The sequence below is a fragment of the Agelaius tricolor genome, unplaced genomic scaffold, assembly GCF_023055355.1.
Source record: "Agelaius tricolor isolate 1412-34295 unplaced genomic scaffold, bAgeTri1.0.p SCAF_22, whole genome shotgun sequence".
Taxonomy (NCBI): domain Eukaryota; kingdom Metazoa; phylum Chordata; class Aves; order Passeriformes; family Icteridae; genus Agelaius; species Agelaius tricolor.
The window spans coordinates 9,060,805-9,088,526 of NW_027269282.1; the positions used below are offsets into that span (position 1 = coordinate 9,060,805).

At 46.4% G+C, this 27,722-nt stretch overlaps 1 protein-coding gene across 2 annotated transcripts; it reads right to left on the bottom strand.

The window, feature by feature from the left end:
* Positions 1–6,602: 6,602 nt before the first annotated feature.
* Positions 6,603–27,589, bottom strand: RGS10 (regulator of G protein signaling 10). Of its 2 annotated transcripts, XM_071446093.1 has the most exons (6): positions 27,405–27,559; positions 26,403–26,603; positions 21,875–21,993; positions 20,418–20,504; positions 13,423–13,566; positions 6,603–9,902 (listed from the first exon to the last, which is right to left on the bottom strand). In XM_071446093.1, exons 2-6 carry the CDS (start codon positions 26,419–26,421, stop codon positions 9,756–9,758), a joined length of 516 nt encoding a protein of 171 aa, XP_071302194.1. In that variant the 5' UTR covers positions 26,422–26,603; positions 27,405–27,559; the 3' UTR covers positions 6,603–9,755. The 2 variants fall into 2 exon arrangements, with proteins under 2 accessions (XP_071302194.1, XP_071302193.1); XM_071446092.1 differs by lacking the exon at positions 26,403–26,603 and having other exon boundaries at positions 27,405–27,589.
* Positions 27,590–27,722: the final 133 nt, after the last annotated feature.

The following is a 27,722-nucleotide window of genomic DNA, read 5'->3' on the forward strand; positions in this document are numbered from 1 at the left end:
TGCTGCCTTGGTGGCCACAAAAAATGTCATATCTGGGTCTACCACAACTCTCCTCCCAGGGAAGGAATGGGTTTGGTTTGGTTTCTCTGAGAGTTATCAGGCTCTGGCACAGCTTGCTCAGAGAAGCTGTGGCTGCCCCATCCCTGCAAGTGTCCAAGGCAAGGCTGGACGGGGTTTGGAGCAACCAGGGACAGTGGAAGGTGTCCCTAAACCCCAAATAAAACCCTGAGATCCTTAATCCCCAAATAACATACACAGACCCCAAAACCCCAAATAAAACACTGAGATCCCCTAAGCCCCAAATAACATACACAGACCACAAAACCCTAAATAAAACACTGAGATTTCCTAATCTCCAAAAAACACACAGGGACCCCTAAATCCTAAATAAAACACCGAGATCCCCTAAGCCCTAAATAACACTCAGGGACCCCAAAATGCCCAAAAACGCCCCAAAATCCGCCGCACCCCGCGCGGCCCCAGCGCGCCCTCTGCCGGTGCTTCGGGGCCCTGCACGGGCCGGGGGCCCCGGGGCTGCCGTGGGGATTTGGGGGTCCCGGGGCCGCGATGGGGATTTGGGGGTCCCGGGGCAGTGATGGAGATTTGGGAGTCGTGGAGCCATGATGGGGATTTGGGGGTCCTGGAGCTGCCATGGGGATTTGGGGGTCCTGGAGCCATGATGGGGATTTGGGGATCCTGGAGCCATGATGGGGATTTGGGGGTCCTGGTGCCATGATGGGGATTTGGGGGTCCAGGGGTTGCCATGGGGGTTTGGGGGTCCTGGGGTTTGGGGTCTGTTGGCCACAATGGGTGTTTGAGGGTCCTGCTGCCACAATGGGGATTTGGGGTCCTGAGGGTGCCGTGGAGATTTTGGGGTCTCTGCTCTGCCGTGTCCCCCTTGCACAGAGCTCACTGGGAATGGAGGTTTTCCCCCCTCCCAGGGAAGAATCCCTTCCCAATTTCCCATCCAGCCCTGCCCTCTGGCAGTGGGAACCATTCCCTGTGTCCTGTCCCTCCAGCCCCAGTCCAAAGTCCCTCTCCAGCTCTCCTGGAGCCCCTTTAGGGGCTGAAAGAGGCTCTGTGGTCCCTCTGGAGTCTCCTCTTCTGGACTGACACCCCAACCCTCCCATCCTTTCCTCACTGCCAGCCCTGACCATCCTCAAGCCTCCTCTGGCCCAACAGGTCCCTGTCCTCCCTGTGCTGAGGCCACCAGGGCTCCATCCTGCAGCAAGGAGAACATTTAGCAAAATGTCCCCTCCGGCCCCAGCTGCAGGTTTAGGTGCTGTTTAAGCCTCTGAAAATCCCAGCATTAATGTCATGGTGGAGGTTGAATCTCTGGCTTCTGTCAGTCCAAACAGGCATCAGAGACAGGTCCCCAAAAAGCAAATCTATTAAATGGTGTTAATTCAATGAACCTGCAGCAGATACAAAAGCTGTCACCTGATTAAATCACGTTTAAATTAGTGCTGTTATCTGTGGAAATAAAAGATGGGGCAGTTATCTGTGGAAATAAAAGATGCAGCCTTGGTGGAACACGTTTGCAAATCCTCCCAAGCCAAGGGAGCCGGGGCAGAGCCAACCTGTGGCACCTGCAGGCTCCCAGGAAGGATTCCCTGCAAGGCACAGCCAGAGCTGCTCCTGCCACAGCCCCATCCACACCAGCACAGCTGCAGCAAACTGAAACCTCAGCTTCTGGTCTTGTTGGCAAAGAATATAACCAAAAAATACCCCCAGGCAAAACCCTTCCCTTTGTTCTTAAAGCACCAGAACTGTGTAGCACAGCCCAGGGTCAGGGGGAAAAAAATCGTGGAACAGGTTACATGGAAAACAGTGATGCTCACCACACTGTGAGCTTGATTTTCCTTTTCTCAGCTCAGTAACAATGGCTTCTCTTTCCTATCACTGTCTTTTTTCCCATGCTGAAAATTGGTGGTTTTTATAAGGTATTTAGGAGGGTTTGTGGTCCAGAGGTACAACCACTCCTACCCACTGTATTTACAAGCTTTAAAGGAGAATATGAAGAGGGAGAAAAAAGTAATAATCCTGGTGTAAGTTATGCCTGTGCAAAAGGGAAGGGTGAAGGAGCAGGGTGGAGGCCACAAAGACCAAAGAGAGGGTGGGAGGGATGTCTGCACATCCTCTGGGAAGTGGGTGCTCCGTTCTGCTGTGCTCCAGATGCTCATAAATCTCCCACCCTGGTGAGGCAAGACGTGCCTTGAAGCAAAATGCTGCTCAATAGAAGATTGCTGCCACATAAATAACATTAAAATTGCCAGGACATCCCCATATCATGATTCTGGAGATCTCAGTTCCCAGCTGCACCCACCCAGAGGCAAATTAGGAATCAACAGTGAGGTAAATAATGGTTTTCAGGTTATGGCTACAGCTCCCCTGGGACCAAAACTGGAACTTGGCTGAATGCAGACTTTTACTTTGTCTGTGTCACTTTAGTTACTACTATGCCTTTCTCAATTTTATTTAGCACACCATGAATGCCTTTTAAAACTGATAAATATAAAAATATAAACTGATCTTCCCCCTCCTTTTTCTGTGCAGTTTGAGAGCCCTGTTGGGACATCAGTTACATACACAAGGACAGCTGACCCTTAGCACTGAAACCTTGAACAGAATCTACCTTTGGCAGTTCCCAGCCCTGCAGCTTTCCCTTTCCCTCTCACTCCCACCCCTCTGGGGGCAAGCTGCATCCTTGGGCATCCCTCTTTGAAAATGCTGAGCCCTGAAAAAGGCTCAGCACTTCCCAGTTCTGTTTCCCTAACTTGTAGCCTCTCTTTTTCAAAAATGAAAGAAGAAGAAAAAAAAAGACTGATTCAGGTTTTGGCAGCTCTCCTCTCACAGAAGAATATTCCACGCCTGCACACGAAAGGGAATTTTTAGTCAACCAGAAGAAAGAATCAAAATAAAAAACGCAAACAATTACCCCCAAAAAATTGCCACACTCAGTAGTTTTTGTGACTGCTGCTACTGGCTCAGTAGAGAGAGGCTGGTTCCTTGCCTAATCTTGAGCTCAGAAAAAGACAGATCATCTTTAAGTTTGCAGTGTTGTTGGCCCAGCTACAGAGGATAGGATTTCCCTCAAGCCTTTGCTCAGTGATGACTCCAAAAACAACAACTCGCCCCGAGGCTGGAAATTCTGCTTCAGAGGGATTTTGTTCGTGTTCCGTAAATGATACACAAATTTTCATCTGAGTGGATGGAAAATGTTTGAAAGCTGCAGAAGGCAGGGAATGAGAGCAGTCCCGAGATGGAAATAATTTCCTTAATTCCTTGCAGCGCTGGTGTCACTTCCAGCCATCTGTTAGCTGGGAAGTCTCTGATAATCCAGGGAGCAGCCTGGGCAATGGAACCTCCTGAAAGCAGAGATCACAAAGAGTTCACTTATTGCTCTACAGTAGGAAAGGAAGTGGGTGGGGGAAAGGAATGAAAGGATGAAACACGCAGCTCGTACCCTCCTGGCTCCAGGATAAAAGATTTGCTTTAAAGAAAACCCTGGTAATTTCATACTCCCTTAAGGAGAAATGGTGTCCAAGATGTGGAGTGAGCAGCAGTCAGAGGCAGGGTTCTGTGAGCCCAATTATCTTCATTATGAGGTTAGATTGTCATTTTAACCCCACAGGTCTGGGGATTTTCCCAGCAGCCTGGTCAGGATGTTGAGAACAGCTTTTAGCAGTGGCTGGCTGAACACTGCAAGAAAAGCAACAGAGATGGGTTTCCCACCCCTCCAGGGAATGACTTGCACCAAAACTCTGCCCCTGACAGGTTCTCAGTCTCAGTGATATCTGTAGCAGCGTTGCCTTTTGTCCTTCTTGTTTTGGGGTTTCATGTTGTTTGGTGTCTCTTTACAGACTAAGAGGGGCATGAGCTTCTCTCTGCTCTTGGCTGTCAGATCCAGCTCTGTGGCACCTCAGGTATGCCTAAAGGATATGTTTAGGTTGAGTGTAGTGCAGGGGTGTAAAAAATGTCTAAACCTAATATTCAAACCTTGGAAAAATGATGAAATCAGTAAATACAGAACAGGAAGTAAGAAAAATTTATGTTCAGATGTTCCTCTGGACTGCAGCTTGAGAAAGGACCTGAAAGGTTTCAATTTGTTGCCAAGTCAGTGGGGTTTTTGGTAACTCTGGGAGAGCCTCAGTGCTGCCATTGTTAACCTAAGTTGGTCAAACATTTCAAGTTCCTATCTCATCTTAGTCATGACATGGAAAAACACTTGAAATCTCTCTAATCAAATGGTTCACCAGCTGAGATAGGCCTGATGAAAACCACATTTGCTAATGCTGATAGAGCTTGAGCTCAGCTCCTGCCAGCTGAAGTGCAGCCTGGCACTTGGACGTGTCACCCTTGGACGTGTCACCCTTGGATGTGTCACCCTGTCCAGGGCACACTGACCACCACAATCCCCCATGGATGCCTTGGGGAAAATGTGCCCCCAGGGGCTGCCATGCTCCAGCAAGGGGACAAACTGGCAGTTTCTGCATGAAATTTGTATGGCAAAGAAAACAGGAGCCTCGTGTCTGGCATCACCCCCCTGACAGCAGTGGTGGTGCCTGCCTGAGGCACAGAGCAGTGCAAAATCCCCATCCCCAGCCCTGAGCCCACAGCTCTGCTCTTCCCAGCCAGCCTTTCCTGCTGGTTTGCAGAGCTCTGTGCCAGGTGAAACAAGAGCCTGAGAGTACACAGGGCTCAGGCAGGTGCAGGGTTCAATTTTGGGCACATCACCTCTGGAAAGGTTGCAGTGATGCCTCAGGTTTGGCTTTTCTATTTTTCCCATTCTGTGCTGCTTTAGTGTGTGGGTCTGGGCTTCACATCAGGGGATGCTGAGCTCTGTGCACAGAGCAGGGAGACAAAACAATTCCTGCTCCAGCTGGGCACCAAGGACAAATGATCCAAATCTCAGCCCAAGAGCACAAACCCCGTGGGCTGGAGAGAGAAAAACAAGCAGGGTGGGACTGCAGGGGCTAAAGCTGGAATAGGACAATTAAATCCAAGATGCAAATGGAGCAGAACGGATAAAAGTGAGAGACCCTGTGACCAGTTGTGCATTTTGGGACCATTTTGGTTCATCTTGTCTGGGCTCTTGTGCTGTCCAAGGCGGATCCATGGAGACCTTTTAACAAATCCCTACTTTATTCTTTAGCTCAGTTCAGCCTCTGTTCTAGGGCAGCCTTCTCAAGGCATAGAGTGTGGCAGGAACAGGGGTAAGAGCTGTCAGCATCCTGGTCACTGCTTCCTGCAGGAAATGTCCTGACTTTGGGGGCTCAGCTGGGCACAGCACACAGCAGGGGTGAAGGTTTGTGTCACAAAGCATGTTATCAGAGTGCTATCTGCTCTACCATGCCAACTTTCAGAGCAATTTTAATCTTAGTGCACGGGGATCCCCCCAAGTTTTGATCAGAGCAGCATCAGCTGACGGCAGAGCCACTTCAGCAGAGTTTTGCTGTCTCTGAGCTGCATTTCCTGCGGACAGAAAGGGCACCAAGTGCGCTGCATTTGAGGAACAAGCAGCTTGAGACCTTCCCCTGCTGGGAATCTCTTTCCAAGCCCCGAATCCCTGCGAGTTGTTTAGCCGAGAGCCAGGAGAGGGTGCTGCTAATGTTGGCAATGCTCCCGTTCCTCCTGCCAGGAGCCGCTTTCCCTGCCTCTTCCCGAGCCCCTCGGAATGGGAATGGGGCACTTTTGAACTCCTGGCTGCCGTGGATTTGGGCAGGATCGGTGAGGACAGAAGAGCCCTGATGAGAAGCATCTTTCCCTTAATTACAGCCAGACGGGAGCCATGGGAACCGCGGCTGCAGCTGCGTGGCAGCACAGCAAAGTCCCAGAAATCCTCGGGATCAAGGATGGGATAAAGGATGGGATCAAGGATGGGATAAAGGATGCCCCACAGCTCGCTTTGCACCGCGGCTTTGCCAAGAGCCCTGGGACATGAGCTGTGCTGGATGCAAACAAGAGGAACTGCCCCTGGCATGGGGAAATCATCGCTGTCATGTAAACAGGGCTTCTGGTTTGTCAGGGGGGACATTGGGCCAAAAATGCATCCCTTTGTAGGGCTTGCTGCCCTGCTTTAGGATGAAAAGAGTTATAAACAATTTATAAAAGGGAGTTTATACCACTTTTCATCTTTGGATCAGTCACACAATTATACAGGACCTCTCTGCATCACTGACATAAACAGTTTTTAGCCCACTTAAAATGTCTGAATTGTCAGTAAAAAACCAAGCACGTTCCAAACCGCTATCCAGACAGGAACATTAAAATCTTTTTCTCTCCCCCCCACTCTGATTTTTCAAACTCTCTTTCTCCACATCAGTGCAATGAAAGAAATGCAGCAGGAACAAAAGAAATGGAGATGGAGCAGGCACAAGAAGCATCTTCCCTTGTCCACCTTCCCCTGACTCACTGCAATTTGTTCAGAGCCCAGGCAGAAGTGAGCCCCACTGTGCCATTCCTTCTTCCAAGAAAAAAAAAAACCCCACACACGAGGGCAGAGTGTAAACTGTGAGAGCTGAACATGGGAACATCATGGGACATGAAGCCATCTCAACCCCAACTCTGCTCAGAACATAAAACACCTGTCAGCACATAGATTTGGTGTATTTGTAGAATATTTTTTATTTTTTTTTAGCTGAGAAACACAAAATAGGGTAGAGTTTAAGGCATGCAATCAGGCATGAAACTTCTCTTGCTTGTTTTGTGCGCTCATACCTTCAGTGTAAGTTCTATGAGAGGGAGTAGATCCTATCTTTAATCTCTACATGAAGCAACTCTGAGCACCCACTTACAGCCTGAGGTTGGATGCAATATTTACAGTTCCTGGAATAAGGATTTACTCCCAGGGAAACAGTTCTTTTTCTGTCTGTGTGATTTGTTCTGTGCCACGTGGAGCAAGGTTGTAGTAATACCAATTTTCCCCACATATACACAAATTGCAATTACAGACATCTGCTTGCATGGGTTTAATTTGATTGCCCTTTTAGTGAAAAATACAGATAATCTAATGAATAGGAAAAACATCTTTGCTTTCTGCACATTGCAAGTCTATTCGTGGGTGTTGTAGAGAAATCAAACAAACCCAGGCACCACAACAAGAATGGTGCAATCAACTCTTTACCTCTGAGGTAAAAGGGCAACTCAAAGATGAAGAATTTTTTGGGTTAAGGTACCTTAGGTTAGAAACATAATAGGTATTGAAATAAACATGATAGGATTTAGAGATGCTGCTAAAAGATCCATTTCCATTTCAGTAACTTTCATCCTGGGGTAGTGTAAAGCACCTTTGTGTCTACTCCTGTGGGGCATTTGCTCTGAGCAAGCAAAGACAGGACCTGAAAGGGAACATATTGCCAAGGAAATATTGTTCATAAGCAGCTACAAACTTATTGTCTCTCTTTAACACCCCACCTTTGTTCAGAAGGCTCCTGGTTTTGTTTTCTATTATTACCCTTTTAAAACATGACAGTCAAAGACTCTCCTGCCTTGCTCATGCATTTTTAAAATCAATATGATTAAAAATGAATCTACTGTGCATCCATGTGATGAATGTGGTAAGAGCTCGTTCTGCATCTTTCCCATGAACGTCCCCATGCTGAATTTTTCAGTATCACTAAGATTAATGCAGCAAACACTGGGAGAATACAAATCCCTAGTCCTAAACTGGTTGAGCTGCCCACTCCCAAGGGCTTCAATGCTATCAGAAGTTCTGTCCTCTGCTGTGGCAGGCATTAGGAGCTTTGTTTTTACAGTGGATTTTCAAAAGAGGCAATCCTGAGATTACAAATAGTTGGCAAGTCCAGAACTGGATGGTCCCATTTCCAAGGCCCCAGCAGAAGGAAAAAAATAAAATCATGCACATGTTTAGTTCATTCTTATTCAGTAAAACATTGAAATACAGCTTAAGCATGAGGTCAAATACCACTGAAAGTGCCTGAAGTAATGAGACTTCACCATTAAATCTTTCAAGAGCATAAAAAGAACATTAACTCAGTGCATAAGAATTACACCTTGCAACATGCATGTTATGGAGGCACTGACCTCTTCTTTTGATTTCCTAAAAATGAACAGGGCATGAAGCTCTAGGGGAAGAATCAGAACTTCCATCCCCACTTTTAACTAGGGAAAAGCCCATGGAAACCATTTTCCTTACACAATACCTGCAAGAGTGGCTCAGAGTTAAAAGAAATACTCAAGTCTACCAAGTGAGTCTGCATTCTCAAAAATTACAAACTAGACTTAGATTTTTAAACATTGATTGTGACAGCAATGTATGAAACATATCTGGCCTTTCTGACAAAAAAAAAAAAAGTACAAAATGTTCAAAAGCCAACTGTGCATTTAGATTAGCCAGCACATAAACAAAAGTTCAAGACAAGCAGTGCAAAAAATGGAAGAGTAAATAATGAGAGAGTGGGAAACAGCCAGACTACAGCTGTGAAGCTTGTAAATAGAGCAAGTAGCTAATACACTTTCCCAGCTTAAACTGCAATTTAGTAACAACTGCAGTGAATTAATCAAAAAATACATGAACACACGAAAACCTCTATGCCAAAATGTGCTTTGCAGTGCTGACACATTCCCAGGACAGCATGGAATGTTCATTGGGAATGGGAATTGGTCTTTTTCTACCAACCTTTGATTGCACAGGGCAGAAATAAACTCCCCTTGCTCTTGAGCTTGATCTGAGTGGGTGAACCCCAAACCCAACTCCCTGTTCCACTGCAGCTCTCCAAAATCACAATTAGGAAACCCTGAAATATTTGAGTGGGGCAAAAAAAAAATTCTGCAGGGTGATTTTAGCAGGAAAAAAAAAAAAAAAAAAAAGAGTAAAACAAAAGCAGATTTGGTGTGTTGGTCCTTGGCCAAAGCACTGCTGGTGCCCAGAGCAGGACTGGTCAGGAGACCTGGGAGAGACCAGATGCTTCCTGATAGCAGCACCTGATGTCACACTGGTATGAGGGACAAAGCCAGGCTTTGCTGAGACCAGTGTGCCCTGAGAGGGAGATTTACTCATTTGCTGTCACATTTCCTAATGGCAGTTAGGAGCTCTTCAGAGATTCTGCCTCTTTTAGAGCCCTTGTGCCCAAGGGAGTAGAGGTTATCCCATCCTCTGAAGAAGGTGATTGTCTACTGCAAAAAAAAAGGGGAAATTTAGGAGAACAAAAATGAAAATCATGACTAGGGAAGTGTTTTGATTCAGCAATAAAGGCAAAGCAAAACAGACATCACCCTGAAAGAACAAAGTCACACAGGAAGGGATTGGATTCTACTGAGCTTAACCCTGAAAGATGCTGTCCCTTTATGATTAAATTTGCTGTGAATGACTCACCCACAAACTAATGTGAAATGTTCTCCTCAGCTGCTTCTCCCAGCAGTTCAGGATGTAAAAGCTAGTCCCAAATAAAAATTACAAGGCAAAAAATAAAAACCCAACCACGCTATCTCCCGTTTCTCATCACCAAGATGCCTCACAAAGGAAAATAAAAGACTTTAAAGCATTTTAACTTGTGAAGTATGAAAGGCAATTCATGCTAGGGAGGAATACCTCAGCCTTTTAGCTGGGGAACAGTCCTTCCATGGGTGCCTGGTTAATAGCTATCATGCAAAAACAATTAGTCATTCAAGCAATTAAGAAGGTAAGTATCTCCTAAAAAGGTTCTGAGCTAAATGCAACTGCTATGAACCTAGACTGTTCCTGAGTGTAATTTCCTTATTGTATGGCCTCTCCTGAGGAGATCCATTGTGTCTCATGTGTTGTAAATTCTGGATGCTCTTTTAGCTGCAGTCTGAGCCTCTGGGGAGTTCTCCTCTTGCTCCTCACTCTTCTTCTGGTTTAGGAAGATGTCTGACTTCAGGAAGCGGCTGTAGCTGTCATACTTCATGAGGTTGAATATCTGGGAAGAGAGGGGAAAGAATACAAAGCAAATGAGCTCAGTAAAATGAGATTTTCAATGAGAAGGATGCTTTAATTCCAATGTACTGTCTGCACAATGTTCTGTCTGTACTAGAGCATTACATTTAAAAAAAATACACTTGCAGCTCTCCAAGGGGCAGCATGTAGCAAACAATGCTGGTTCCATGGTCACTGCCTGGCTGTAACATCCACATTAGTTTAAAAATCAAAGTATGCTTTTCACAATAGCCAACTTTGCACACCTGATACTGAAGGTGAGAGGTGCCATGCCTGGGTCAGGGAGGAGATGCTCAGATGCCCCTGCAGGTGTCTGGAAGGCACTCAGAGGGACAAAGCAGAGCTCTCAAGAAGGAGAGAGGGGTGCCCTCTGTGCACCTTTCTGCTGCAGTGACTCCTGAGTGCTGCAGAGTAACTCATGCAGAGCACTGGATAACTAAGGAAAGCCTCTGAGTAATTTACACAAACACTGAAACAGCTGGTTTAGCCAATATTCCTTAAACCTTCACCAATCTTCCCACCCTTGTTAGACAAAATGCCAAGAGTGGTCTCAGGCCAGATGAGAAATCTGGAACCTGCCACAAAGAGCTGACCTGGTACAGATGTGCTTTGCCAGTTAAAATGTGGGTTTAAATTGCTGGTGGATTAAATTTGTGTAAATACACTTTTCACCAGGCCAAGAGCTTCTCACAGCCAGCATGGAAACACAAAGTCAGCCTCAAGTACAGCTTTTCACTCCCAGGGCTTGAGTTCAGGCTCATCCCTCAGCATCACTTCTGCTCTTCTATTTATACCCAATATCCTGCAGACAAAAAAAACCAAACCTACAACTCTTTTGGAGTTTTCTGAAAACAAAAGGGATGGGAGAGGAGCCTGGAATCTGTTCAGGTGTCAAGGTCAGGACTATATTTTGCTTGGTGTTGAAACAGAGGGGAAGGGAAAAAAGTAAACTTCAAAACTGTAATTGAGGCAAAACCAAAGCCAGCCTCACCCTCAGTCTATTATTTCACTGGTGGAGCCTCTCTGAGTCATGGTTCAGGACAGATTTTTTTTTTTTTTTTTGATACTCAGAATAACTGAATTTCCAAGACAAATTCCTGGGTTCTCACCTGAAGGTGTGGCTACTCCATGTGTGGATAACTCAGCTTTACCTTTACAGGCCTCACTTCTAACTGATAGTACAATCAGCTAACACAACTCTTTGCTAGGAGTAAAAAAACAATCTCAAACTGCTTTTTCATTTCACATCCTCGAGGAACCTGGACAGATGCAGGCAAACACCTAAAATCTGACTGTTCTTGTCTGTGCATTTGCTGAAATAGCTCCCTTACAAGTAAATTACTAACCAGTAATTTACTGGATTTTACTAACCGGTGTTTGTTTACATATTTAAATATTTAAGCTATTTTCTAAAACTGTGGAAATATTATTCTTTAAGATACATATTGGAATGTGAAAAAAATCCCAAAACACCCACTCTGTGTAGAGCCTGATCTTCAGGGTCTGAACTCTTCCTGAGTTAAGCAAAGTCAAATTATGCCTCCTGGCACTGGCTAACTACAATATAATTAAATTTATCCAACCAGCTCAAGGGGAAAAAAAAATAAGAACTTAGACCCCTCTTGTTCCTGGTATCACTTGAAGCATCTCCCAGAGAGAAAGAGCATTGAAGATGAAGATCTTCTGCAGTCTGGCCAGCCAAATACACAGAGCAGAGTTCACAATCCTGTGCCAAAGCAGAACCCTCTTTTCCCCCTCCCTCCCTGCCTTTGTGGAGCAGGAACATTTACCCCACAGGCATTCTGGAGCACGTGGGTTCCTGTGAGCCACTCTCACCCCACTCCATCCAGCACAAACAAATGGCCTGGGGGCACCCCATGGGCAGCAGCCAACCCCAGCAGTGTCCCCAGTTAAACCAGGAGCACCAGCACACCCCAGCAGTGTCCCCAGTTAAACCAGGAGCTCTCTGGGAGCAGCAGCCAACCCCAGCAGTGTCCCCAGTTAAACCAGGAGCTCTCTGGGAGCAGCAGCACACCCCAGCAGTGTCCCCAGTTAAACCAGGAGCTCTCTGGGAGCAGCAGCCAACCCCAGCGGTGTCCCCAGTTAAACCAGGAGCTCTCTGCAGAATGAAGCTCCTGTTACCAGCACTGCTGTACACCAGGCTGGGGCCTTCCAGCTCTGCCTTTTTCTCCTCCAGACCCACAGTGCCAGCAGTGCTCAGCTCCTGCTCTTCAGAGAGCAAATTGCACCACTCCCATAACTTTATAAGGATTGAAAACTGGAGAAGACCATAACTCTTCTGAGCCATTATCTAACAGCAATAAACAGTAGCTTCAAGCACTGGAAACTTGCAATGACCCATAAATGCTCTGCATGTGTTTTTAAAAGCTCACAGATTTTCTTCCCACACTGGAGGGATTTCTCTATCACTAGCCCAGTATGTTTCCAGTTCAGGTATTACTGATCCTTGGCTCTCCATGTGCATGTCATTTATAAAATAGCAAATATTTTAACTCCAGAACTCTCTCCAGCTCCACTCACCCTGAACTGTAGTGCTTAGATCTACCAGAACATGTCCTTCCCTTTACCCAGGTCAGAACTTTTTCCATTAAAAACTCTTTTCTTCACATTGAAATAGGTTTCAGGTATTTCCACTGCTAATGTCTTGGAATCTGCCTGAAGAACAGCAGAACCTTTGCTCCTCAGACCCCTCCAAGTGCCCCAGCCAGTGTATTCAACACCTGATTGAAATGGGCTGAAAACACTGTTTAAATCACTGAGCTGTTTCTCCACAAAAGGAAAGAGCCAAATGGAAAATACAGGTAGTCCTGAGGATGGTACAGGAATTAAAAATAGTACTGCAAGTGCTGGAAAGCTGCAGATAAGAATGACTCACTTCATAACTTATGCTTTGAAATCAGCTGAATATCAAGAAAATTTACCACCTAAAGACATGCCTGCAAAATTTCTAATTTCTACCAGACCTCCCAGGTTCTTTAGAGAAAGGCAAAGCAGAAACCAATTCCTCCAAGTCTTGCATGTTGCACAAAGAGGAGGGTTTTCAGAAAACTGGGCTACATTCATATCAAGATAAATACCAAAGCAAAGTAAAATGAAGAAATTTGAGCTCTCAAGGAAACCAGGGGCAACTACAGAAACAAACATCAGCAATGACTCAGAGCAAGTGAATACACAGGAAAACAAAGGCACTGAGCTAGTCAGGATGATTCTCAAGCTACCCACGCAGGAACCCTGGAGAGAACTCCAGCCAGTTATCCAGGAAAGCCCTGAGCTGGAATTAGAATGATTTTATTGAGTCTCTTAATTAATTGGTCATAGTGAGATGGGGCCAAGAACCTGGAATATCTCAGAGCAGCTGCATTAATATCCCCAACCTGACAACCCAGCTCTGTGCTTACCTGTTCAATCATGGCTAGAAAGCAGAGCTCACTAAAACCAGCCAAAAATGAATGAAACTGTGTTACTGAAATAAATAACTGTACCTGGTCCTGGAGCTTCTGGAACATGAGAGGGTGAGGAGTCTCCAGGATGGTCTCACTCAGACGGGACTGCCCTTCAACATTGACCTGGGAGGAAGCTTTGCTGGACAGGAAAGTCATGTAAATCTCTTTAGCTTTTTCCTGCATCTGCAAAAGGACATTTATTTAAAGAGTTATTTGCTGTGGGAATGTTCTCTGCATCAGGTTTATCTCACTTGTGTTATGCTCATTTGTACTGGAACACCCCTGCAGGCCAAAAGCTACATTGGGATCAGTGAAAGCTGCCAGAATTCAGCAGGTTGGGATGCTTGAATCTCAGCAGCCACTGTAAAACTGCTCAGCATCATCAGCTACACCTTGTCTTTGCTTTTGAGACAAATGGTTTTCCTAACAGGTCATCAGTATGGGCAAGAAACCCAGAGGCAGAAAAACCAAGAACTTGCTACAAGGGAAAATAGAGTGAGGAAAACAAATTAAGAAAACACCAACAGCTTGGCTAATTGGCAAAGATAAGACTCTCAATAGCCTCTGAGAGTTGATAAATAAGGGCCTGACCTGCCTAAAGCTGTTTGTTGGCATTTGCCCTATTTCAGAGCTCTTCCCTTGTCTAACCAGTAATAGCAACAACATCTTGACCCCACCAGCATCTTCAAAGCAGTGAGTGGCCACAATCCCCTGAAATTCAAGGAAAGGCCCCTTAACAGATGGTTGGATGAGAGGAAGCCAGAGAGGGAGAAGAGAACCAAGCCAGGCAAGAGCCCAGCCCCTGCTGCAATGTGAATTCTGCATGCTGAGAGCCAGCAGCAGCAGCTGCTCTGGGCCATCTGAGCCCTGGGCACTCACCAGGGTCCCCAGGGTGCCCCTAATGAGCAACCACAGCTCCACAGCAGCCAAAGGGATGTGCCTTTGATGGGGATGGGGCTTGAAGAAGGAAGCATTTAAATCCTGCCCATGAAGGAGTCTCAGAATTACTTCCATGTTTTACAGCTGAGGCACATTTACACTCAGGGGTAATTAGAAGAAAAGCTGCATGTGCTTGAGCATTCAGGAGGCCTAAAGAGTTGGGGCTCTCTCCCTGCTGAAGGGGACACCCATGCTCTAGAATTCCTTTTTAAAACTCTTTATTCATCTGGTGGGTAGAACATTATGTGTCAAGTGTATTAGGTCACAATAAACTGTTTTTAACAATTTCCAACTTGTTTCACAGCTCAGGGAGGACTGGGTCAGCCACTTCTGTTCTAAACGACCAATTAATACAAGGGATCCAAGGTGTGGCTGCTACAAGTGGCAAAGTTAATGTCCTAATGAGGGCACAGCAAAGGGGCCTCCAGCTATTATTGCATGAGCAATTGTATTGCCAGTCCCACACAAATGACTTCTGAACCTGCTGTCCAAGCTCAACCATATTGAGAGAGGGGCAAAGGACTGAGAAAAAAATTACCCTCCTGCTGAGTCAATGGAAAATCAGCAGGAGAAAAGAAAAGGAGAGGAGAAGCAGCACAAGCACCAAGGGAAAAGCTGCAGTCAGAAGTTCTCTGCTCTGCTTGAACTGCCAGGATGTTCTTTGCTGCTGGCTAATCAAGGCAGATGTAGCTCCTTGCCCAAGGCCACAGGGGCAAGCTGGGCACTACAGAGAAAGAGCAGAGGGAGGCTTGAGAGGGAACACAAAACTAGAAGTAACTGTGAGGAAGTTTAAAGAGCATGGAGAGGAACAACAGGACTGTGTGGGAGGCTGCTCAAACAGGGAGGCTCTTTGGATTTTGTGAGGAAGAATAACAAAGAAAGGAAGTGAAAGAGCTGTGGCAGGGAGAGGAGGCCATTGCAGAGACACAGAGGACCTGGCTTTACAGCAGTGGGGAAATTTGGAAATGCTCAGCTGAAGGTTACAGGTTCTGCTGCAAATAGAACTGCTCTGTGCTTCAGCAGCACAGCAGCTGATTAACTACAGCTTATAATTTGCTTTAAAAAGAAAGAACAGTTAAAGCTGGCAGTGTGCTCATACACCCCCCAAATGTCACTCAGGCAGAGCCAGGTTCAGGTGGAGGAGGCAGAGATTGTCCCTGTTCACTCGGTGACATTCTCTGCTCTGCAGCAGCCTGAAACTGCAGCCTCAGCTCAGGGGACTCTGGAACTGGAGCAACTCTCAAACTGGGCTCTTGTTCACAGGTGGTTATTAAAGGATTGCTGGCAGTCCCCAGTTCCATCTGTGTGCTCTCCCCAGTGTCCCTGCCAGATTCCCATTTGGAGTATGAAGCTCTGCCTAGAGCACCCCCCTCGCTATTTCCAGTGCATCCAATATTCCTCCCCACTTCCTTTCCTAAGGTCAAGCTCAGCTCCCAAGCATGTGTGGCTCCCAAATGAGGTGAAGGGAGCCCCAGATGCTCACCAGACCAGGCTCCAGCACTCTGCAGCTGTGCAGCATCACCCAGCCCTGCTAAACCCTTGCTGCATTCCACATGGGAAGCAACAGGAGAAACCCCTGAATGTACAGGACTTTGTTCTGGAATCATTCACTACACAGAACTTCAACATGGACATTTTGGTGGGTTTTAGCAATAGCTGAAAATATTCCCTGTTGTTGGAAGCATTTATTACAATCTGTAATTTATTTTTGAAGCTGGGCTGCAAGAGGAGAAACATTTAAACCCTGGGAAGCAGCACGACTGACATGTTGTTTATTTCATTAACAGTCACAAATGCAACAACATATGACTAACTCAAACAAAATATTTAAAGTTAAATTTTATTCCCTTATCCTCACCACTCCCATTTCAGTAATTAAATTCATGCCCTAACACAAGGGTGGCAGCAGAACTCACTGCTATGAGTGGACTTGACCCCATTGCTTTCTCAAGCTTCACCAAACATTAAATCTGTATTTTAACTACAATTTTAAAGGAATATCCCTTTTTTTTTTTTTTTTTTGAGTTACAGAGATGTGTCCTGAGCTGAGGGGGAACTTTGTACCTTCCTGTTAGAAAAGGGGAGCTGAACCCACCTTAAACCTCCTTGAGCAGCAATGGACTCGGCCAGCTGCCAAAGATCTCCCCTGCTCCCTGACTCATCCCCTCTGATGGAGCAGCAGCCTGTACAAACCCAGACACTGCCCAGGCTGGCACAGAAAGGATAACAAGAAATATCCCTGGCACAAGGGATGCTTAACCCACTGCTCATGTGCTGACCTTTGGAAAAGCTTAGACTGACCAAGTAGAACCCCAGGCCAGAGCTCTCACCTCCAGTGATGAAAAGTTTATCTCATCCTTTAAAAATAGGGGGGGGAAATCCCATTCATAGAATCATGGAATGGTTTGGGTTTGAAATAACTTGAAAGTAATTTTGATATAAAGTAAATTTGAAATTACTTTTTGAAATTACTCAGTTACTTCCAGCCTCCTGCAGGGACAGGGGACATCCCCAACTAGATCAGATTGCTCAGAGCCCCATCCAGCCTAGCACTGAACATTTCCAAGGATGGGGCACTGATCACCCCTCTGGAAAACCAGTTCCAGTGTGTCACCATCCTCCCATTAAAGAATTTCCTCCTTGTACCTCATCTAAACTTGCCCTATGTCAGTTTGAAGCCATTCCCCTGTCCTGTCACTCCATTCCTGTGTCCAAAGTCCCTCTCCAGCTCTCCTCAAGCCCCTTTAGGCCCTGGAAAGTCTCCCTGGAGCCTCCTCTTGCCCACCCCCAGGTGTCCCAGCCTGGCTCCAGAGCAGAGGAGCAGAGCTGCTTCAGCCCTTGGAGCATCTCCTGGCCTCCCCTGGACTGCCTCCAGTCTGGGTTCAATTGATATCAGCTTCATCTGACCAGGAGCCTCAGTGCCTGCGAGCTCATCTCTGTGGGAAAACAGTTTTAAGGAGAAGTGAGCTGCAAAACAACTCAAAGACTGTTTTAGAATGCTGTGTGCACAATGGAGAGATGAAAAGGGACTTCTGCAAGAGTCACTTCCAGAAGAAAAATCCACGCTTCATGCTACCATAAACACTGGAAAGATTTCTATTTTTAGTGTTTTTCCTAGCTTTGTAAATTATCTAAACAAAGCCAACCATAAGCAGTAGCTACAAAAATTTACTGTAAGTCTGTGTCATTCTAAAGCACATTTATTCAGGCTTTAGTTATAATAATTTGGGCAACCCCAGACTCCAGGCTGACCACACTATGGAATGACTGGTACTGGATAATTAACCTAAATAGAACCTAGTTAAATCCCTGTCCATTCATTTGGCAAGTCATTGAAGGATTCACCAAGTTCCTATCCCTGTACATCACTTTAACATTTTCTCTACTGGCATCCTAAATTAGCAATCCTAAATCAGCTAGAAATATGGAAATTATTTAGCAAGGGAAAATATGATTATTATCCCACTGAAAGCGTGGGACCTTACAGAAAAGTTGACTGACTGGTTGTTCTTTCCTCAAGACTTTCTGTATTCCTGGACCTTAATGAGAGAGGGAAGCAGCTGAATACACAAAATTGGAATTACTAAATGTCACAAAGTTCACAGACAAATTAAACATTTTCCTCTTCTTGCAAAAAAATAGTTTTGTTGTATTTTTATGGATTTATCAACACCCAAAAAAATACTCACAGCTAAACCCAGCAAAATTGTTTTGAGGGGAATTTTCTTTCAGTGCAAAACACAGGATATTTACAGAAAGTAGACTCCCCTACCCAAAATACATTGTTTGAAAAGACAGGGAAATTTTTTGTTGTTGAAAATCTGCTGGGAAACTGTTTAAGCTGATAGTATTTGACTGACCTTAAGAGAGGAATCTGCAGTTTGGACACAGCCCTCTTACACCTGCACTTCTTAGCACCTCTCCTAGCCCATCTCTCCTATCTGATTCCTGTTCCTGGGCATTCCTGATGTTCCTCCAAGCACATACACAGCACACTCCTGGGAAAGCTGCAGCCCAGGGCTGGGACAGGAGCACTCTGTGCTGGGCTCCCATCTGCCTGGATGGGACAGAGAGGGGTGGGGATGGTGCTGCATCCAGCTGGGGCCAGGCACCAGGGGTGTCCCTCAGGGCCCTGTGCTGGGGCCAGCTCTGTTCAATATCTTTATTGGTGACATGGATGGGGGGATTGAGTCTCTCATCAGTAAATTTCATGAATAAAATTAATAAAATAAATGGATTTCATTAGTAACTTTGCAGATGACACTGAGCTGGGAGCTGTGCCCATCTCTTGGAAGGCAGGAGGGCTCTGCAGGGAGCCCTGGAAGGGTTGGATGGATGGGCAGAGTCTAACAGGATGAAGTTTAATAAATCCAAGTGCTCAGTCCTGCCAGTTTTGGCCACAATAACCCCTGCAGTGCTCTGGGCTGGGATGGTGTGGCTGGACAGTGCCCAGGCACAAAGGGACTGGGGGCTCTGGTGGACAGACAGATGGACAGGAGCCAGCAGAGAGCCCTGGGGACCAAGGAGGCCAAAGGCTCCTGGCCTGGGTCAGGAATGGTGTGGCCAGAGGAGCAGGGAGGTCACTGCGCCCTGCCCTGGGCACTGCTGGGGGCACACCTGGAGTGCTGAGCCCAGCCCTGGCCCCTCAGCCTGGGAAGGGCCTTGGGACACTGAGCACATCCAGAGGGGCTGGGAACACAAACCCTGTGAGGAGCCCCTGAGGGAGCTGGGGGTGCTCAGCCTGGAGGAAAGGAGACTCAGGGCTGCCCTCATCACTCTCACAGCTCCTGAAAGGTGCCTGTGCTCAGCTGGGGCTGGGCTCTTTCTCCAGCAGCACTGACACAACCAGAGCACTCAGCCTCAAGGGAAATACAGGCTGGATATCAGGGAAAAGTTTTTCACAGAAAGGGTGATAAAGTTCTGGAATGGCTGCCCAGGGAGGTGCTGGAGTCCCCATCCCTGGGTGTGTTTAACAAAGCCTGGATGTGGCACTGGGTGCCAGGGTTGAGTTGAGCTGTTGGGGCTGGGTTGGACTCCATGGTGTTGAAGGCCTCTCCCAACCAAGTCATTCTGTGATTCACTTGGAAGAGGTCTAAGGGCATTTTCCCACTCTCACCTCTTCATGGTGCCAAATGTGCCCTTTGGCAACAAGAGCTACACTCAGGTAAAAAAGCATAAAAGTGGGATTTCAAAAAAAAAGAGCTTTAGGAGTCTGACTCTCAAGGACAAAGATACTCGGAGTTTTGATACTCTTTAATTTCATACTCACAGAATGAGCTCTTAAAGAGCAGAAAAATTTGAAATTTCTCAAGAAAACAACAAAACAAACAAAAAAACAGGCATGAAAAACATTTTGAGAAACAAGTAAACAAAACATGGTACATATTTTAGGCCTGACTCTAGGGGCTTCAAAGTCTAAATGTGAAAGCGGATCCTGTGCTCCTGGTGGATCTAAATGTAAGCCAGGATCCAAGCAGTGGGAAAAAAACTTACTGAAGGTGCCTGGTTGAAAAATTTTCCAATAGAATAATTCCTACGAGAAAGGTAGAGCTGTCATCAAAATGAAAAGACTCTGCAGATATACACCAACTTGGATAAATATTTAAGTAAAAAAGTTTAAACAGACCCCTTATGTTTTGTAACTTGCAATTTGATAAGGCAAAATGTTTCATTTTGGTGCTGTAAAATATTTTTGTTGGGGCCATTTGTTATTTTTATGTTCCACTAAGATAGCACACTGGTGTAAATTTCCAGCTAATAGCTGCTGTGCTCGAAAAAAGTTCTCAATGAAATATCTTTATATTTGCAAACAAGATGATGCAACATCACTGAATTAATAAAACTTTTGCTACTCCCTAGAAACTACAAAAAGTTCAGTTTTCAAAACATGGGAAACTTGACAATTTCAGCAATTTGTTTTGATTTGAAATAGAAACGGCTTTGTTTCCAAAAAATTCCACCAGGATGATTTTATGCAATTTCTTCAAATATATTTATTTGCATTCATGCAAAGCACATTATGCAACAGAGATGTTTTAGCTCCAGCTCTGCTAAGTAAACTTTGTTGACAAGCAGAATTTATTTAGGAAACATACCTGCTTTTTTCCCTGTGTTTTCTTAAATTCTTCACATGCTAACCAGAACAAAACGTTTTCTTCACTAAATTCTTTCTTTAAAAATTCCTAGGAAAGAGAAAAAACAAAGCCACAAAGGTCAGGATCCAATTTCTCAGCTGTTTTTCCCTGTTAGCACCAGAAGCTGCCTACAATTAACTTTACCATGGGTTTGCCCAGCCCAGTGTGACAGAAGCATTTGTGCATCTGCAGGGCTGCCATGGAACACTGTGATATTCTGCTCTTTGAAAGCACATTCCAGGAGGAGGATGGGCTCCATCTAATCTCAGACCATATCAGTAACTAACAGGAACAGCTTCTTCAGCCTCCCTTAAATAACTCGAGCACTTTTACAGCCACTGCTCAAAGGGAAATCCAAAAAGAGATTAATTCATTCCCAGGTGAGTAAAATGAACCATTTTAATGAGAGTCACAAATCACTTGGGATTCTCATGCAACACATTTCTGACTTCTGTAATGAGTAAAATCTCTACAAATAACAGTATTTCTAAAGGGGATCATCAGTGGCAATAAATTCACTTAAACAAACTGAAGCAGAGGATGTAGCTGTGCTCACTGTGCTGTTTAAACACAGCACATTCCTCCAAAAGTGAGGGAGGGGAGAAAATGTACATTAAATTTATTTATGAAATATAATGACTGAAACTTTTATAGCTCTGAGATCATCAGTTTTCTCTTTCAAGTGTTAGAAAATAGAGATTAAGTAATACCCGGAATTAAACAGCACCAAGATTACTTTTTTTTTAAGAATTTAAAATCAGGATTTTGTTATTCTTGTTTACCTCACTTTTTCAAACCAGTCTGGCAGGAAACCATTTTATCCCAGTGCATTTTATCAGTACAGTATGGCAAAAGCACTTTGAAGTAGGCAGTTCCTATTCTTACATCTAACATGGCAAGAAGGCCTTGAAACACCAACTCACCACCCTCACCTAATTAAACTTCAAGCCATTTTGAGCTGCACCAGCCCACACTTTGTAGTAAACTGAAAGGGAATATTTTCAGTAGAGCTGCTAAACACAGAGCAAGAGCCACAGAGTCATCAGATTGCTCCTGGGAACCCATGGCTTAAGGACAACGGGTGAGAAGAGAGAGCCCAGGATCTCAGTGACAAATAATGCCTGGCAGGAGGGATCAGTGGCCCAGGGACTGCAGTTTATCCAACTTGTTAATCCTTGCAAGAGAGGACAGGTCCCATTAGGAAGGGGCAGCCAAAAGCCTTGTCGGTGCCTTTTGAGCCCAGGCTGCAGTGGCAGGGGGCAAAAGGAGGCAGCTCAGAAGCTCTGCCAGGGGCACAGCTCCAGCTCTAGAGGGATGTGTGCCTCTGCTCACAGCGCTGGCACAGCTGCCCCCTTCATGCTGAGGCTCACTCTGCTTTAAACCCTGAATTTTGCTTTATCCATATTTAATATATCGACCCTAAAGCGTTTGACTCCCTCCGGGTCCTCGAGGAGGTTCTCCAGTGACGTGGCCCATTTCGAGGTTCCTTTCAAGGCTTGGTGGCTGCTGCTTGGGTGGCCCTCACCATCATTTATCTCTGGAAAAAAAAATAAAATGGACAAAACAGCGTCTTCTTTAGAAAAAGGCAAGTATCAGCCAGGTGGATGTCTCCCCCATTTCCCCCTGCACTCCTGATTTCAGCTGCCCTCTTTAAAGGAGACACATTTTAAAAAAACACATAAAACTGAAAATGAACACACACACACACATGCAGACACTCGAATTCTGCTTTGCCTGTAAGGAGACAAAGATTCCTTACAGCCACATAATTCATGAGCATGCAAGGAGGCACTGTCACTGCTTTAGAGGGGCCCAGGCACCTCCTGCCTGGGGAGCACAATGACCACACCAATGTCCATATTTTGCTCTGGCACTGTCAACAATGTTGGCTTCTCTAAAGGAACTTCTGGCCAGTCACACATGTGAAATTTATTTTTAATAAGAGAAGCATCACTGGGAGTTGGATGCTCGGTAAAAGCAGAGACAAAGAAAAATAATGGTTTGTTTAGCAGGAGAACCAGTCCAAGATATTAATCCAGCCCAATGGGAGGAAAGACACCCAGCAGAAGAGCATCACTCCAGCTGAGTCAGCCTGGTTTTGGGCAAGAGGGTGATTTTACTGTTTCCAAGCCCTGCAATTCTCCTTTTGTAAGGTGTACTGGACTGTGCCCACACCTGATCTGCCTGCCAGCCTTCTCACAGACAAGACATATGGAATAAAATTCCTATTTTCTCTATCCCAGGAACAAGTGCATTTCATTCGAGGCTGGTGATGGCAAAAAACCCTTCAGAAAACCCATTACTTGGAAAAACTCCAGGAATGCTATTGCTCATCTGAAAAACTCTAACACAGGCATAAAGTGCTCAGCCTCCTCTCCTCTCACACACAAAATGCCCTGGGAACACAGGAGGGAAGTCTGAAGGATAAGAGCTGCACTTCAGGTCACTGTGCACTGGAGAGATGCACAAAACTCTTACTGCAACCAGTAGAGCTTCTATTTATAACCCCTTCATTTCTCCCTACCAACTTACTGGAAATCTGGATCTGGATCTGCTTAAGCTCTGCTTTTAAAAACACTTCTTTCACCATGAAACTAATCCTCACTAAGTATCTCAAAAAACTCTCCATGCAGAAATACACAAATATATATTTTTGTATTTAAATACACACTAGCAGATGCCCTTTCCAGCTGGTAATTGGAAATAAAACCGAGGTTAAAGCCCTACAGAATATTGGCATGACAGCAGAGGCTCCTGAGCTTTGCTTGGTAGGGACCTGTGGAGTCTGCTTGTTTCACCAACTGCTCTAAATGAATGAACATCTCTTCTGCCTTGATAGGGAGGGGATTTTGTTTTAAAAACTCTGCTAGCTTAAAGATCAGGAGCCAGAGCCTAAGGATTGTCTCCAAACCACAGCTGCAGCCTCCCCATGTGACAGGAGCACAGCGAGCTAACACCGCCTCAGTTTGCCCCCCTTCGTGCAAAAGGATGTGGTTCTTGATTAGCACTTGAAAAATTTGTTTTAGAAACCTGACTCAAAGTATTTGGGCATGTAATCTCAGTAAAATCTGTGACATTTGAGTGGGAATGTCCGAGTGTGCTGCAGCAGAGCACAAAGCCCTGTGAGGAGCTGGGATGTGCTGTTGTGTTCACGCTCACCTGGGAGAGGGATGGCAGCCCTGGGCAACCCTGAGCATTCCCCCTCTGAGCTAAACCACACAACAGAAAGGGGCAACATTTGATTTCCAGAGTTTCTTTTCCAGCCAAATCTGAAGTGGACACTAATGATTACTTAGAAAAGCAGGTGTTTCAATGAGCCAATGCAGACCCAGGCTGTTGAAAACCTAAAAAAAAAATTCTGGTGGGCAAAGGCCAGAATAAGTCCTTCCAGAAACTGAGGATAACTCATTCTGCTTCTCTTCTGCAGCTTTGACTGATCTCCCATTTTACTGCTGGCCATTCTCTAGCCTCCCTGATCATCATTTTCCCCACTTTCCTCTCACTTCCAGCCCACCCAGCACAGCCCAACTCTACCCCTCCATTCATGTTCTCTCCTCCTTGTCAGCCTCCAAACCCTACTCCCTCTACTCCCCTTTTCCCTGTAATCTCCTCCTACAGCCTTAACTTCAAAATCAGAATTTGGTTCCGAAGGGAGAACCTACATGAGTGTCCTGGTGTCCATTCTGCTGAGCCCTGTACAGAACACTGTCACCCAGTTTATTTCCTCACTTAACCAGCTCCCCACAACCCAAAAAATACCGTGGTACAGAGACAAGGGTTGTCTGTCCATTGCAGCCCTTCCATTTACCCCTTGCCTCATTTATTCCATTTATCCCTGGCCTCATTGATGTCCCCAGAGCAGAGGCTGAGGGGTGTCTCAGGTGCTGGGAAGCTCTGGGTGCCACCAGAGGTGCAATCCCAGCTCAGCCCAGCCTACAGCTCCCAGCACTGCCCACCCAAGCTGGGGTCACCAGGCTGAGCCCCATTAATCCCCATGTCCAGTGTTCCTCTGCAGCCGCCACAAAACATCAACATTCCCCTTCAACACAAACATAAATAGGCTGCACATGACAGTAGGAAACACCCTGAAATTTTATGAGGCTATTAAAGCTGCTGGGTATTTTTATTAGATCCCATTAAATATGCCATCACCAGCATTTATTCTAATACAAAAGTGACCTGACATCCCTTCAGTCAGGATCATAACTTCCCGCTCCACATGCTGGTTTCATGCAGCAGATTTAATATGTGATTTTCAGATTTTTTTTAAAGACAGGAAAGAGGTTTTTCCCAAAAATGACCCCAGAAGCTGATCCCCAAATCTATCTCTATTAGTAAATTACCTTAAAAATGATACTTTCACTGAAGTGCAAATTAATGAGTCTGAAAAAATTCATTTGAGGAGGAAATACAGCAGTGTAGTTACATGAATGATCCTTCTGACACCTATTTATCTCTGATATTTATAAAAAGACAACTTTCTCCTGTTAAAATCATCTGCTGACAAAGTTCAGTAATATAGCCTTGGAAACAGCAAGTTTGATCCCATTGAATAACAAGAACCCAAATGTACATACATTTGTATGATCATTTAAATGAGGAAGGCAGACATTTGCTGTTACTAAAAACTGGGAGATAATTTTGTGCATCACAAAGGGCACTACAAAATGGCAGTTCTCCCACCAATATTTCTGTCAAAGCAACACACAGAATACGCATCAGATGATAAATAAACCAACTACATTTCTTACATTACAGTTCATTTATTACATTATCACACGCTAATTAAATTTCAGAGCAGAGCCTGCTGCCTTTTGCATGGGTTAGGAAGCAAGAGGCAGAGAAAGGCGGCAAGGCACGCACAGCAGAGAGGCACACACACAGTTGTAAGAGTTTCTGCTGAAGCAAACTTTCCACTGAGTTGGAAATGTGCTTCAGAGCCACCACGGCTCGCACGGCGTGCGGGGAGCAGCCAGATGCTCCTACCAACGCAGCAAATGATTGAGTGCTTCTTTTAACAGCACCACTCTTCAGAGCACTCCATGCTCAGGCAGTTGCATTATCTGGAGCATTATTTTAGAGGGAAAGCTCGCAGAAGCTGCCTTCCCATCGCACAATGGCACTGCAGCAGCGGGCTGCAGATAAAGGTTCTTTGTGTGCGGCACAACGGTAAGTGCAGCGCTAAGAATGCCATAATTATCAGCTGAAGAGTGCTATCAAAAAATGCCAAATATTTGCATCCTCCAAACAGGAACTTGGACTAAAATCCCAGGAGGTATCAACACAATACATACAACTTTGCAGGTCAGAACTCACAGTCCTGGCCCTTGTTTCTGACAAGCACGAAGAGCAAAGACCTGCGGGAACCCATCAAACGGAGCGGTTCAGACACGGCTAATTGAGTTAGCCACGCTGATCACCCTGCACTGCCCACTGCAGCCCTTCCCCAGGCTGCTGCCACTCTCCAGCTGTTGATACCGTGGCCTTTGTGGCCCCATATCGAGCAGCACAGACCCACAGATCCTTCACAGAGTCCTGCTGATCACAACCCTTCCCAGCCGCCTGTTCTGCCCATCTCCTGCCCACACACCCCTTCTGCACGCCCCCTAACAAACAGCAGCCACACAAACACTCACAATGACAAAAGCACCATGCAAGCAGCACATTCCTCACTCCACATTTAAGCATGGATGTACAACAGGAAAAGCTGCTTCCATCTCTTTTTGAAGAACTTCTGACCAGTCCTCCCCTCATCCACCTGGATCATAAATCTGCAAGCCATGAGCCTTTATTATTACTTTAAAAGCACCCTGAATACCTTGTCTTGTCCTACAGTCACCAGAATGCCTACCCAGCAACAATCACCAGTCTGGAATTAATAAATCCAAGGTATGAAGCAGTGGGAAACTTCATTAGCAAGCAGCTGAAAAGGGAAAATTCCCTTACTTTCCATGTATCCAAGCATCAGCGGATGAATCCTCGCACAACAGTTTTTTCCTAGCAGCAGCTGAATTTTAGACCTTTTTGCTACAGCAGAGCTGTCCTCTCACGCGTGGGGTGTTCAGAGCACGAGCTTCAACATCCTCTTTTGACTGTCTCTAGCAACAGATGGCTACTGGATTCCACTTTTAACTATAAGGAAGGAAACTAAAGGGACGTTCCTCTTTTGTAGCATCTCTGGAAGTGTTCACCAGACATACAGCCTTTAAAATACCCCCTCCCCACCTCCCCCCCCCCCCCCAAAAAAAAAAAAAACCCGACCCAAAAAAACCCAGAAAACCCAAACAACTCTAGACAAAGATCTCATTTGGCTTTTCTTAGAAAGATTGCAACTTCTTCCTGCACACCATAAAACACAGCGTTATTTTCTAGGATTTGGAGATTGCAACTGTTGCCCCAAATGTCCCAGCAGTGACAGATGTCAGACATCACCCCTCGGAATCGACAGACTCGGAGCATCGGGGATACAAAGCACCCAAGCGCGTCACAGCGCCTGTCTACAGAGGGATCCGCGCTGTCCTACATTATTATTACTGCCTGGAAATCCCCATTCCAGCTCGAACCCTCCACAGGCAAACTCCTCAAAGTCAATTTGGAGTTGGAACAAGCATGCTCTGATGTCCCGGGCTGTAGCCTCGGCCCCGGTAACAGCGGCAGTTCCGACTGAGGCTCGGCTGCGGCGGCACAAGCCCGGCCGAGCCCAGTTCCCCTTCCGCGCTGCTCCGCGGGAAGCGCCCCGGCCGCGCATCCCCCGCGGCCCCGCGGCCTCGCTGAGGGCAGAGCGGCCGCCGAGCAGCCCCGGCCGCGGCCCCGAGCTCCGGCGGGGCCCAGGGACCGCCGTGAGCCCCGCGCTTCACCCGGCCCGGAGCGCAGCGCAGCCCGGCCCGGCGCTGCCCCGGCGGGAGCGGCCGCGGGTTCGCCCGGGGGTCGCTGCCCCGTCCCCGTTACCTGAGGGCGGCCGCTTCCTGCTGAGCCGGCTCACGGCCCGGTTGAACATCCCGGGCGCCGCTCGGCCCCGCTGCCGAGCCCGAGGGCGGCCGCGCTGCCCCGCCCCGGGCCGCCCCGCCCCGCCCGGGGAGCGGCGCCAGCCCCGCACCTGCCCGGCCCCGCCGAGCCCGCGGAGCCCGGGGAGCTCCCGTGCAACGTGGCAGCGCCGGGAATTCGCCCCCTCCTCAGCCTCCCCCTGCCCTGCCCGAGCCACGCCGCCCCCGCTCCCACAGCGCCGATGTTATCGCCGTACGCCCGCATCCTGCTCATCCAACCCGC